General features: G+C 43.1%; 1 protein-coding gene across 2 annotated transcripts in view; it reads left to right on the top strand.

Moving 5' to 3' along the window:
• The first annotated feature begins 372 nt into the window (after window positions 1-372).
• Window positions 373-13,901, top strand: part of LOC118425668 — a 40,140-nt gene continuing 26,611 nt past the window's right edge. For both annotated transcript variants that reach the window (XR_004832317.1, XM_035834667.1), the window contains exons 1-8: window positions 373-567; window positions 1,471-1,579; window positions 6,621-6,913; window positions 7,101-7,201; window positions 7,703-7,850; window positions 8,033-8,145; window positions 8,489-8,836; window positions 8,977-9,089. Coding sequence is in view for 1 of the 2 variants with exons in the window: in XM_035834667.1 (XP_035690560.1) it covers window positions 1,516-1,579; window positions 6,621-6,913; window positions 7,101-7,201; window positions 7,703-7,850; window positions 8,033-8,145; window positions 8,489-8,836; window positions 8,977-9,089 (1,180 nt within the window). In the remaining variant the exon portion in view is untranslated. The remainder of the gene's footprint in view (window positions 568-1,470; window positions 1,580-6,620; window positions 6,914-7,100; window positions 7,202-7,702; window positions 7,851-8,032; window positions 8,146-8,488; window positions 8,837-8,976; window positions 9,090-13,901) is intronic.

Genomic DNA, 13,901 nt, shown 5'->3' with positions numbered 1-13,901 from the left:
ATATTTTGAATGCTTACAATTCTTTCTGCAACTGTAACTTATCTTTCTGGACGTCATTATGTCTACTTATCACCGCCCACATCCGGGTACATTAGGCAGACCGATCTGTCCGCAATATCATTAAGCAAGAAATTCAGAGCAGAATTTAGTAAAAAAAAAAAAAGAAGAACGTGTGGCAAAGCTGTTGCATGACTTTTTGCATCATTCTGGGAGCTTCATTGATCAGTATTTTCAGCCACGTCAGACATCCGCGTCGGTTGAGCCTCGTGGTGTATGATATCATATTTGTTATGGCTGACGTCATTTTCAACCAATCACAAAGTTGCAGGCCCACGCCCACAGGACACATCCAGCTACATGAGACGAACCGACGCCGCCCTGGATCATTTTTCGTCGGCGCCTGCCGGACATCTACTTGGTCTCTCCGAGCGATCGTCCTGCCCGGTCCCGCCGGTCAACACAACTCCGACAGATTTCTCCGGCACCCACCTGAGAGACAACCGACCGTCGACCGATACCCTCGAAATCAACATCCAACAGCAGCCGATAGTTCTACTCCGTCAACAGGTGAGTTCTCTTTTCTTCTCCTGTATATATTAATGCCACTGTTCAAAATGTAGATAGGACCCATACCGACATAATTAAAGCTTACAAACTGGTTTCCACGTACCTATACCGAAGCACAATTAACTTTGTGGCTTTCTATGCACGCTGGAATGGTCCAACTCAAGTACGGAAAGTGTATTTCAGTGAATTCTCCCACTGGCTGCATCACTCGTTCTCATTAAAATGTGAAAAATGACAATTCTTGTTCGAAAAATAAATCGGCTTATTTTTCAATGAAATCTACCTGTTTATAGGAAAAAGTCCTCTTTTAATCATAGACAAAAAATGACAACTTATTACTTTCAGGCGACAGCGTTTTTTTTACATTCCAAAGAGAACGAGCCTATATACACCCATATTGGGGAACCACCTCGACAATGCTGTGTCTCGAGGGTGTAGTGCCACATTGTTCACAATCTACACTCCTGCTGAATTGCCAGTTGTTTTGCTCGTCTCGATGAAAAAGTGGATCCCAAGATTTGCATCTATCCATATATACATCTTTTAACGCTTCGTTATATTGTTCTCGTGAATTCTCGTGAACAGAATTTTAACATGTACATGTACAATATCTTTCCTCCAGAAATTTCTTGACATATCTAAATGAAAGTGTAGGTCTTAGAAGAAGAGGTATCTGTACCAAATAAAATTTATCAGCTTGATATCATGTCACAGAAACGCACAAATTGAGAAACGTATTCTAATTCTTTTCTGATATTTATTCCCCAACCCCAAACAATTTATTAGCACTAACAATAATGGCTATGAAATTCTTATAGCACTAACCATGTAAAGCTTACAATGTACAATGATTAACACAATGTACTTGAAAACCTAACTAATTCCTCCCCGTAACTTTCGTAGCTTCTACTTGCCTGGTGAAAAGAAGCAGAACATCGGAGTCTCGACATGTGGAGGGGACTTTTTTTCTGTATCTGCGGCGTCATGGCCTTCTTCTCAGGGGGTGCGGCCGGTGAGTACTGTGCAAGTTATTATGGGCTACGACCGTAAAGTTTAAAAGCTTTTAAAGTATAGACTTTGCACAGTTTGTTATTCATGCCTGTCCATGTACCATAGAGGGTTGTTTGGGTCTTCCTTGGAGATGATTTATTTCACAAGCTGTATAACGCACAACGCTGGTAATTCTGCGACTTTGTATAACACTTGTTTTCTAAAATGACGGTAAAATGAATAGATACAATTTTGCATTCATGCATGGGATACTAGGGATGACCAACTGTATGGAAACATTCAAAACCTGGCCGTGATAGGGTATTGTATTTGTTATAGCGTTATGTTTGCTTTTTTTTATTTAACCAGGGTTGTCGTTTTGCAAAGATCGGGGGGACCCATACATACAACATACTGTAACAGTAATCAATAACGTTAACAATATCAAATAAATAAATGTTAATACAGCAAGAATCAACAAATATTAGAGCAATTTAGCTAACGGCAAATCAATTGTACAACGTTAATTTGAATATAAATAGAGATCATAATTAAAATGAAATGGAAAGGGATGGATTTGCATACCAATATGAGCAGGAAAAAAGACACAACAGATTACGTCTAAAACCATGTGGTATTCTGTTGTGTAGTTGGTTTTGAAAGTTGAGACTGGATGATAACGTTACTGCTCTTAAGTGCGGAGGCAACGATCTTCACAAGGCTGCGTCCGAAAATCAGAGAGACCTCTTCTTCTAGTGTCATACTTCAATGTACCCCCCCCCCCCCCTGGACTGTGCCGGGTGTGGTGAGAATATGTATCAGCAAATGTAGTGATAAGTGTGGAGGAGACAAACCGTAGAGTGCCTTGCTTGGTGGGTTCAGAACAGTTTCCCTGGGAGTGTGGTCGCACCCTAATACTACCCTGCCCGCCCTATATTGCAACATTTGGAGTTTGTCAATGTCCCCTTTGTTAACCTGGCTTCTATTCCTAGATCCTCTAATGCTATGAAATATGAGAGAGAGAAGTACACATACAGACGTAATAGAACACAAGTATGCAAATAAGCTAGTGTCCCATATATACAAATAGGAATGTGCATTGTGTCACGTATGCATACATTTCATGTTACTGTAATTTCTCTGTTGCTCATCCTTGCCAGTCCTAGCCCATTCTTGTCCTTGTTCATCCTTGCGCCTCCTTGCCCATCCTTCTTCATCCTACTGTCCATCTTTGCTCCATCCTTACCCATCCTAGGCAATCCTTGTCCATTCTTGCCTCATCCATGTCTATCCTTCTTAATCCTAGTTCAAACTAGCCAATGCCTATTCATCCTACACCATCCTTGCCTAACCTCAACCTACTTCATCCTTGTTCATCCTTGTCCATTCTTACCCATCCACTCGTCTTTGTTCAGCTTTGTTCATTCTTACCCATCCTTGTTCATCCTTACCCATCCTTGTTAATCCTATACCATTCTTACCCATCCTTGTTTATCCTCGCCCATTCTTACCCATCCTTGTTCATCCTTATCCATCCTTGTTCATTCTTACCCATCCTTGTTCATCCTCATCTATTCTTGTTCATCCTTACCTATTCCTGTTCAACCTTGTTCATTCTTGTTCAACCTTGTTCCTAACCCTCCTTTGTGCATCCGTGTTCAGCCTTACCCATTATTGTTCATCATTACCTATCCTTACCTATTCCTGTTCAACCTTGTTCATTCTTGTTCAACCTTGTTCCTTATCCTCCCTTGTGCATCCGTGTTCAGCCTTACCCATTCTTGTTCATCCTTGCCCATCCTTGTGCATCCGTGTTGAGCCTTGTTCATCCTCACCCATCCTTGTTCATCCTCACCCATCCTTGTTCATCCTCACCCATCCTTGTTCATCCTCACCCATCCTTGTTCATCCTTACCCATCCTTGTTCATCCTTACCCATCCTTGTTCATCCTCACCCATCCTTGTTCATCCTCGCTCATCCTGGCTCATCCTTACCCATCCTTGTTTATCCTTACCCATCCTTGTTCATCCTCACCCATCCTTGTTCATCCTCACCCATCCTTGTTCATCCTCGCTCATCCTGAGCCATCCTTGTTCATCCTTACCCATCCTTGTTAAGCCTTGTTTATCCTTACCCATCCTTGTTCATCCTGACCCATCCTTGTTCATCCTGACCCATCCTTGTTCATCCTCACCCATCCTTGTTCATCCTCGCTCATCCTGGCTCATCCTTACCCATCCTTGTTTATCCTTACCCATCCTTGTTCATCCTCACCCATCCTTGTTCATCCTCGCTCATCCTGGCTCATCCTTACCCATCCTCGTTTATCCTTACCCATCCTTGTTCATCCTTACCCATCCTTGTTCATCCTCGCTCATCCTTACCCATCCTTGTTTATCCTTACCCATCCTTGTTCATCCTTACCCATCCTTGTTCATCCTCGCTCATCCTGGCTCATCCTGACCCATCCTTGTTCATCCTGACCCATCCTTGTTCATCCTTACCCATCCTTGTTTATCCTTACCCATTCTTGTTCATCCTCGCTCATCCTGAGCCATCCTTGTTTATCCTTACCCATCCTTGTTCAGCCTTGTTTATCCTTACCCATCCTTGTTCATCCTGACCCATCCTTGTTCATCCTCGCTCATCCTGGCTCATCCTGACCCATCCTTGTTCATCCTGACCCATCCTTGTTCACCCTGACCCATCCTTGTTTATCCTTACCCATCCTTGTTAAGCCTTGTTTATCCTTACCCATCCTTGTTCATCCTTACCCATCCTTGTTCATCCTAGATTGTGTCAGATTAGTCAAGGTGTAGGTGTACGAGTACGTACCCGGCATTTATCGTTACTGTACTGGTAAATCCCATTTTTCGTGCAGCGTGGTTGCTGTTGTTGTGACGTTCTCCAGCTGATAAAGGTGAAAGGTCACCATTACAGACATGCTTGCAAAAGTAAGTGTAAGAAGCCTTTCTGTTGGGAAATGTTGGCATTTTGGAGCTGACAATTATAGGTAGGGGTTCTGGCTATTTTATTTTGGGACAAAAATGGGCTTTCTACCATGTTTTCAGTGTTGTAGACAGTCTAGAGTAAGTATAGTTTGGGTGTTATCAGGGAGGTCAAAGGTCACCAGAGTTTCTTATTCTGTTTGTGGGGGCGCGTTGCGCCGAACCAAATGTTTTCAAAATCGCCATATGCACTCTTTAGAAGTCAGACTTCCCTGCCAATGTGAGTTTTTCACCAACTAAACCTTAGGTAGGTGACTTTTGACAGCCTTTTTCTTACATCTTATGCCTGCATTAGGTGCCTGGCAGGCATATTAAAGTGGTGTGTGCCCTCACAGCATTTTCACATGGGTTTCAAGGTAGACGAGTGTCGGTCACTTCGAGTGATGCGAGGCAGGGTCTTTACAAGTTTCAAAGACTTCCCGGAGACCGTCCTCCCAGGAATGGTCCCCTGGGAGCAGTTAACTCAGGTGTTACGAGGGCACTGGTGGAGTTCTAAGGCTATGGTTTGGCTCCATATTGCTTTGCAAAAAGTGGCACTTAGAAGGAAGAAATGGTACAATCTGCTCACCCAGACAGAAAGAGGCTACTGTTCCTCAATTTAGGCACCTAAATTTGTATCTAAAAAAGCTTCTAGGCTACAGTTTCAAGCATTCACTGACAGTGCATACTGTGCACTAAGGGGTGGGGGGGGGGGGGGTAGGTTAGCCATTGGGGCTTAGATTTCCCCTGAAATTGGTAATGTGACCATGGGGCAGGCTTCAATTGACTTCCTTGACTTACATTTATTGAGAAATTCTTCCATTTTTATACTTTTTGGTCCTTTTTGTCAGTTTTTGTATCCTTTGGCTATATTGCAATATGTACTCTAATCAAATGCTTACAGGTCTAAACTAACAGCATTTTAGTACAGATTCAGGAGCCTTAATGGTGGTAGAGTAGTCCCCTTGTGTCAAGGTGAGCAGTTTTCAACTCCTGTGATTGTCACTTTTTGGCAAATGACAGGGGACCTGTCCATATAGACTCAGACCACTGTCACAGCATTGAGGACAGCTCTCTAACACCTGTTATCCAAACTATTCCCGAGAGACTATTCTTGGTCAGAAATAGTTGAAACTTGGGCTGTTACTTAGCAACCCTTTTACGCACTATGTGAAATAATTGAAATTTGTCTGTCTTGAACTTGAAGCCCGTAACAAAGCATACCTGAACTTTCCCATTTGCCCAGAGTTGTCTGGAGCCAGTCAGTTAAGGTTCAGATCTCCCATAATTGTAATTTCCGCGTTTTCATCAGCAATGCTCGGTCCATACTGGCAATTTGTCTTTCTCTTCGTCTAATCACCCTGCCGTTATCATTAACTCAAGCACTGATTTATGGTTATAAGTGTCTGTATAGGAGTAGACGTACACGTTCATGGTGAAGTTGGCGAGCCATTACAACGTTGTCTAGATCTATGTGAGGGCTAAATTGGTTTGGTTGACACAGATGATGTCACTTGAATCCCCCGTTTGGTTGTAATTTCTTTGGTCCTGATTGTCACAAGGCGAAGGATCGAATACCATAATTGGCCGTATATACCTGGCGCTCTGTTGTCTTGTCCTGTTTCCGTTTTTGCATGATGCTCGTTGGTGTATGAGGAAATGTGTTGCCATTAATGGCTTGGAGACGAGGAAGGCATCATGAAGACCGGTATGGGCCTTGTGAACACCAGGTAGCTCAGGTTGGGATTCTCCAGCTGTGTGGTTGGTTTAACCTAGGGCTGATAGGTTGCGCTGTAGAAATCTTACGTTTAACTTGTTGGTATGCTTTATTTCGCCTTGGTCTGCACATGATTCATTCGTACAAGCTGCTGTAGATTAGGGAAAAAACGTTAGAAACATGGAGAAAACACACAATTATCAACTAAACAGAGCGGCTTCCTATTCCGTGTCTCTTAACCCCTGCCACCTGCCGTCTACAAGTCTACAAACTCAGTTATGGGGAAAAGTTTCGTGCGTAGTCTAAGGCTAACTGAACACTGTAACTTCATTGATGTAGAATATTACACCCTGTTTAGTGCCCAGCAGAGCCGTACCCAAAGACCAACCTGAGAACCACCGCGTGAAGAGGGGAGTTCCTCCCGCTGTGGCGGCCTTCGTGGCTGACGCCGCTCAGGATGTCGGCGGGAAAGTCGTGGACGCGCTCGGAGACAGGATCGCGGAGGCAGTAGTTGAGAACCACCAGGAAAAGGTAGTGTCGAGTCTAGAGGAGTACTTCTCCGGCCAGTTCGACAAGGCAGACGAGGAGTTTGACAAAGTGATCGCCCGGGGAGGAGATCTCCTTGCCGGCGTGGGTTCAACTGTTGAGGAGGTTAGTTCCTCACACTCATGTTGTCTATGCCGCAATTCGACATACATATAATTCGGTTTCGCCGTCTAAGTGTACGTCTAAAACATGGCCATTAGCTTTATATGACGTGATAACCATGTCTCGATGCTCACTGGTGAAGAAGAATTATCCAAAATCCGATAATATTCTTGTTATCAACACTCTTCAGGCCAGACTCAGGGTGATCCACGGCAGAGGCTCTAACACAGGAGACTCCTTCTCCCCAGCTGACGAGCAAATCGTCGTGGAGTTCGAGCATGCTGATGATAGGTTAGCAGCATTTCTTAAAACTCTATTATGATAATTTTTACCATTATATTGCTATACCTACTGCGAGAAAACTATACGTTTTAAAGACAAGTTCTTAATATTGAAAGAATTAGATCCTAATGTTTATGCTGTATGGCGATCCTTTTAGCACTTTATCCCCTTTTCCGAGGTAAGTCTCTTGAACTAATGTGATCTCCAGATGCCACATGAAAAATTTGAATTGAATGCAAAATTTCTGAATTGTATTTCAGGTGAACCTATAGCATAGCCACTATCAATGTACTAGCCCGCTGTAGTGGTGTACAATTGTGTGACCCAAAGGCTATACGAACGGACGATGGGTACAGCCCTATACACCAAAATGTGCGAGGAAGATATACATAAACTGACAGCTCATGCTATACCAAATGACCATACCCAGCCCATTGATGAAACGGAAACACATCGAAGTCAATTACACTGTACTAATGTATGTGATAATATCCAACTGTGATTTCATAGCGACGATGAAGACGAAGGAAGTGCGGATGGTTCGCTGGTGTCCTACCCCAACGGTGTTGGATCTGTCCTAATGAACGGCTGCTTTGGGAACAATTATCAGGAAGGAGACCCGTGTTTTGAGGCTTTCGTGCCGATAGAAGCATGTGCTGTAAGTGTGTTTCATAAAAAGTGCTGTGGTGTCATAGCCTAAGGTCAACCCAATTAAGACATACAGTTAGGTTTTTGTTTGAGTAAAAGAGAAGCTGCATTCCTTAATTGAAGGCAGGCATACTTGTTATAGGAACTCATATATGCGTACGAAACATGCGTCGTTTATCACTTTGCACACAGAATATCATTGACGGAGCGACTTTCCTGGGTGTTGGGTTTGACGGCCGAGGCGAATATTCGACCGACTCCAGGAAGAAGAGCCTCATTCAGCGATCCTGCAATGGTCTACAGGGGTAGGTGTTTCCCTTCTTGATAGCATGACTGATTCCCCTCCTACAAACGTGAACGTGGAGAGAAGACCACGTGATACCATTAAATGTTACTGATACACAAAATGTACTTATATATTAATGAATATTGATATTTCAATCTTTTTGCAAGGATCAGACAGGAATGACGAGTCTAAGATCATTTATTTGTAGTATGGCTAGTGGGTCATATTTTAAAGGAGACCGTAGTTTCTGTTTCACTTTTAGTCAATCTCTTAATTGTTTGTGAATTAAACCGAGATGATCTGTGCAAGTATTTCCTCACTTACTAATGCATCTCAAAGCAGATGTACATGTCTTATCCTAGATATAAGGAGTTTCACGTGCCTGACACCATGACCGTGCAAGGAATATACGACACCGACGTGGAGACCTACAGCTTCGGCTCCATAGAGGAGTACCGGTCTTACCTGGAGGACAAGTCTGCCGTGACGTCAGCTACGGCCATGTTTCAACAGGAGATGCACAAGGTGCAAGGTCATCTAGCCGTAAGCGCCATCTTTGGACTAGTAGCGTCAGGAGGTGGAGGTGGCAGCACCCAGGTTGGAACCGATAGTGAGACGTCTTTCGCTGCTGCCGGCTCTGCTGCTTCCGCCCAGCTGAGTGAGAGATCTGCTAGAACTTTCCTAGCAACGCTGGAACTCAACGTTTTTAGGCGAGTTTGCACTTTACCAAAAGATAGTAGATTACAGCATTGTATATGCATATATGAATACTGGTAACCATATTGCCACCGTATATAAAGATTAAAAGGACACAGACATTGTTTATCTTGTTTCCCTCATCCATTACCAGGTATGAAATCTTCCTGGACTTTGTCACACCGGAAGACTTGAACTTGGCCTTCCTGCGTGACTTTCTTGCATTGCCTACAACGTACTTTGCCATTGGCGCTGACATGAAGTTCCGTAAGTACCAGTCTGCTAGCCTCCTTAAAATACTGACAATGGCAATTACAATGACGTCTATTGCATATTCATGTCCCATATTGGGACGAAATGAAGTAAGTTGTATACAAACAGAATGACAGAAAAACTAGGCAATGTATTACTTATATCTATATTCTATATGCTTCTTCTCTCTTCTGGACACGTGTGGACGAGTGTTTCCATTACATCGTAGTTAGCTGATGCCATTAGATATTTTATGAAGCGTTCCTTTGTTAGGTGTGCATATTTCTGTTTTACGAGTGTAGTGTTAATGCTGCCACTTCTTCTTCGTATCTCTTGTTTGAAAATGTTGTACGCATTAGCAGATGTTTTAGGTATCTATAGATCTGTAAGTTAGGAACTAGAGGGTCTTATTAACAGGAGACACTGTGCAATCAACACATTTCAGTTTCATTGTCACTCAGTTTTACAACAGTGCCTTTTTGTGTGTCCTGTGCCCAAACGAATCGACACGTACAATGGCATCCAAAGCGGTACAAGCCTCAAAACAAATCAAAACAGGGCTTCACTACTCATGTACTGAGCAATGGGGGCAGTACCACCACAAATAAAATTCTGTATTTCTCTATATCCTTCTGTAAGTCGTCTCTAGCTGCTCAACATCAACAGATCAGGGCAACTTTGATGGCTGAATACTAATATTCAGCTGACTGACCTGTCGGTCACACCCGATACATACAGGATTCATGTTACTAAACATGGAATCCTGGTATAGGATTCATGCTAGGTAGCAGTGTAAAGGAATCCTTTAGTCCTTCAAAGGATTCCTTTGACATGTTCCCAGCATGAATCCGAATCTTACGGGATTCACGAACAGACTGACGGGAAGGTTTCACATCAATCCCACAAAATGGCGGCGCCCTATTTGCATGGGGCGTCGCCGTCAAGAGGATCGAAAGTGAAATATTATAAGGTCATCGATGGAAACTTCCGGAACAAGTTTTTGTTGGCAGTTACAACTTAGTTCTCATCATTGCATGAGGACCTGGAACGTCCATTACAGGTAAGAACGGGAATCAAATCCCTGCTAAGGGACCGTACGGCGTTTAGTGAGGGGGGAGGGCCGGTCGCCAGAGGGTCGGGTCAAAAATTTTTTGCTAGGCCCTCCCCCCAAGTAAAAATTTTTTTGCTAGGCCCTCCCCCCAAGTAAAAATATTTTTGCTTGGCCCTCCCCCCTCCTATGAACTTTCAAAAAATATTCAAGACGCCAATAAAACACTGCGCTCCCATTTGGAAATGTGCTTTGCGTCATACTTTTTCATGATTTTCATTGAGAAGCAGAATCACTCTCACCCCTAGTAAAAAAAGGAAAACAGAATGGCTCGAAATATCTGCTTAATAGAGGGATAAATATATGCTTCATAGAGGCATAAATATTTGCTTTATAGAAGCCATTTCATTATTTTGATATTAAAACAACACTTAAAAAGCATTTGTATCTGGATTTCTAGTAGATTTGCGCCACGAAGCGGCGCGCGCCCCTCCCCCTAAATTTACGTATGGCAAGCTCGCTGGCCTGAGCGGCTTGACGGAAACTATTTTCAATTTACATATATTTTGGACTTTTTCTTGGTTCTGTGGTGGTAATAAGTTACGGTAAATCGGGGAAAAAATGAAAACCAAAACGACAGCATGATTCGACTAACCAAAACTGTAGTGGGGAGGGCGCCGATGCGTGACGCTGATTTTCCCACGGCGGGGTAGACCGGTCGCCTCTCTCTAGCCGCCGGCGGGCGTGAGAACGCAGACTTGCAGGAGATCTTTTAGAAATGCCACGCTTTTTTGCCACGATTTCCTGCATTGCTTTTTTTATGGGAAGATTTGCTGGTTAAATGACTGGATAAATTGCTGGTTAGATTGCTGGTTATATTTCTATGAAAAAAAATACGAGGGTTTCAAGTTTTGACACGACGTTCCGAACACCATGTCTGGCGCCAAAGACACGAAGAATCGCAAGGTAGGTCCGGTGAAATTTTGAAATCTTGACCCTCTTAAAAGCTATTTCCTTCACTCACTCACACTCACTATCCATTGTTTGATTATACTGCTGCTGGGTTCCCTGACGCAGGGGTAGGCAGCAGTCGGCCAGTCTTCACACTCCGCTTCCATTTGGCTCTGTCCAGTGGGTCGACCCCTGTCAGACCGCACTCCTTCAAGTCCCTGCTGACACAGTCCCTCCAGGTTTTCCTAGGTCTACCACGACCTCTGTTGCCAGATACTTTCAGTTTGGTGATCTTATTGATGCAGTCACTAGATCTTTCAACGTGCCCAAACCACCTAAGGCGGCGGGCCTGCAGCACTGAGATGATGTCCAGAATACCAAGTTTATCAAGTAAGCTAGATGAAGGGGTCTCATCCCGGGGTTTGACGCCACAAATCCCACAAATCAAATTCAGTTTGAGGGAAATATTTTGCTGACAAACAAAGCTTTAGCTTTAATGGCATTTCAATTTAGAAATACAAAATTAAATCCCCCAAACACATTATCACGATGTCGGTCATCAAAGGCGCGAGGCCGGTCACGTCAAATGGGATCCAGGGATATTTACTCTTGAGCTCTGAAACACCATTTCTTACATTTTAATGGCAATAAGACGGGTAAATTTTGCTGGCAGACTAATCTAGAGTTTGATAACATTTCTCTGTAAGTGAAAAAGGTTTTCGAGGGCGTCATGCATAAGCCCCGCCCCCTCCCTTTCGCATTTTCACTGTGTCCCGAGCGCCAACCTTGGGCTATCCCTTGCAGAGGTCCAGAAAAATTTTGAAATCTTGACCCTCTGAAATGCCGTTTCTTGGATTTTAAGGGACATATTTTGCTGGCAGACCAAGCTATTTTTTTTTTTTGCTTGGCCCTCCCCCCAAGTCAATTTTTTTTTTGCTAGGCCCTCCCCCTGGCAAAATATTTTTTTGCTTGGCCCTCCCCCCCCTGGCGACCGGCTCTCCCCCCTCGCTAAATGCCGTACGGTCCCTAATTTTTGGTTCAGGCGATCGAACGTAACGTTTCAATACCTTCCGATACTTTTAATATGGAGTTATTTTGAAGAGAACATTTGCTGAACTGTAAGTTGTTATGTGGTATTCGATGAACTAAGTATGGCTGAGATTTAATCATTAGGTCTGTGAGCCCCTGTGTCTGTCAAAGTCGTTCTTTACTCCTCGTGGAAATCGAAAACGTTTCATGTCAAGGGTTTCCGGAAAATGTAGACCAGGTCAAGACTAGCTACAAAGCAGGCGGGGTACTTCCTCGGCAGGGCACCAACTTTAAGGCCCCCAAGATTTGGCATTTAGTATCCCATTTAGTATCCTATAGCTACAAGCCATTTCCCAGAACAACAAAGTAGAGAGGATAACTAATAAATAACATTATATATATATTATAATTCCATTCCATCATACCACAGCAGCCATGGGCTCCAGAGTACACATTATGATATGCACTGATTTAGCTGTGGTGACTCTTGGAGGGCATATTTTGCTTGTATATTATATACAGTGGTTTAAATTAAAGCCATGTAATGGACTGATCCTGATCAAGCGATGGCCAGTTCTGTCTGTCAAGCGCTGTTTTTGATAGAGGTGTTTGAAATTAAAACATGATCGATCGAACAGGAGGGGGGGGGGGGCTTCAGGATTGGTCCATTGCATAGCGGATTACTGCACAATTCTGTTAATTACACGGAAATTCCAACTGTCAAACCGGTGCATTGTTGCGCAACCCAGATATTTGCACAAAATACTCAACTATGCAACCTTTGTTTACCCAAATCAGACGGCCATATTGTTAGTCGCATCCCAAACCGGTGCTTAACTTTGCATTGTTGCACAACCCGGATAATTGCACGAAATAAGCAGGCAAATGGGGTGCGCAATTACTTGTACTAGTACACGGCCTCTATTATATAGTAAGTAGCGCTCACAGTATACTATGCTCAAATACTGGATACTTAAAAAGACAAATGGCCTGTAAGCCTGACTGGAGTTGACATTTCCCGTTGACTCTGCGCTGATCCGTTTTAGCTCCGGTTCCTGGGTGTCACTGCACTATTCTATCACCATTGGATAAAAACGCAAGTGAATACTTAAGTTTCTCAATATATATATCTATGTGCAAGTTAACATACCTAAATGCAACAAAAACACTGGTAAAGTACCAGTCTTCAGAAACACACAGGTAAACCCACCAGTTCCTAAATACTAAAAAAAAATATATTGGAGGTGAAGGTACCTATAGGCCAGATGCAAATAACAGGATGTGCATTTTTCTAATCAATGCCTTATTTGCATAATTGATACAGACACGTCATAATTCTTTTGTGGTCAATGGTATATTGGACTTCATATGTGGTGATATAGGTTGCTTGAGGACAGGTGAATACAATGTAAGATATGTTGAGACTCAAGTATATGCAACAAGTATTTGCAACAAGGGAATGCAAGAGACCCAACCCTTCAAGCCCAAAACAAGTCCAACTATATTATTACAACATCATTACGTTGATATAAATACTATGGTTAGAGATCTATCAAACTTGTGTACTTATACCATTCTGGCACTGCAGTTTGTGATTTGTACCAAGGCCTAGGAAAAAATGTTGTGTTTCCTGTTTCATTCCTGAAAAAAATTAGGGTCGGTAGGTAGGGATTATCTTTTTTTTTCTTACAATTTTTCAGGCTGGCCAAAACTCTAGTGACACTAATTACAATACAGTTTTTCCAGGATAGGTAGGGAAGAGCATTACTGATACTTAACAAGTAGCCATGGCATAGTAT

Source organism: Branchiostoma floridae, chromosome 11 (genome assembly GCF_000003815.2).
Source record: "Branchiostoma floridae strain S238N-H82 chromosome 11, Bfl_VNyyK, whole genome shotgun sequence".
In the NCBI taxonomy this organism is placed as follows: domain Eukaryota; kingdom Metazoa; phylum Chordata; class Leptocardii; order Amphioxiformes; family Branchiostomatidae; genus Branchiostoma; species Branchiostoma floridae.
This window is presented reverse-complemented; position numbering and strand designations above follow the sequence as displayed.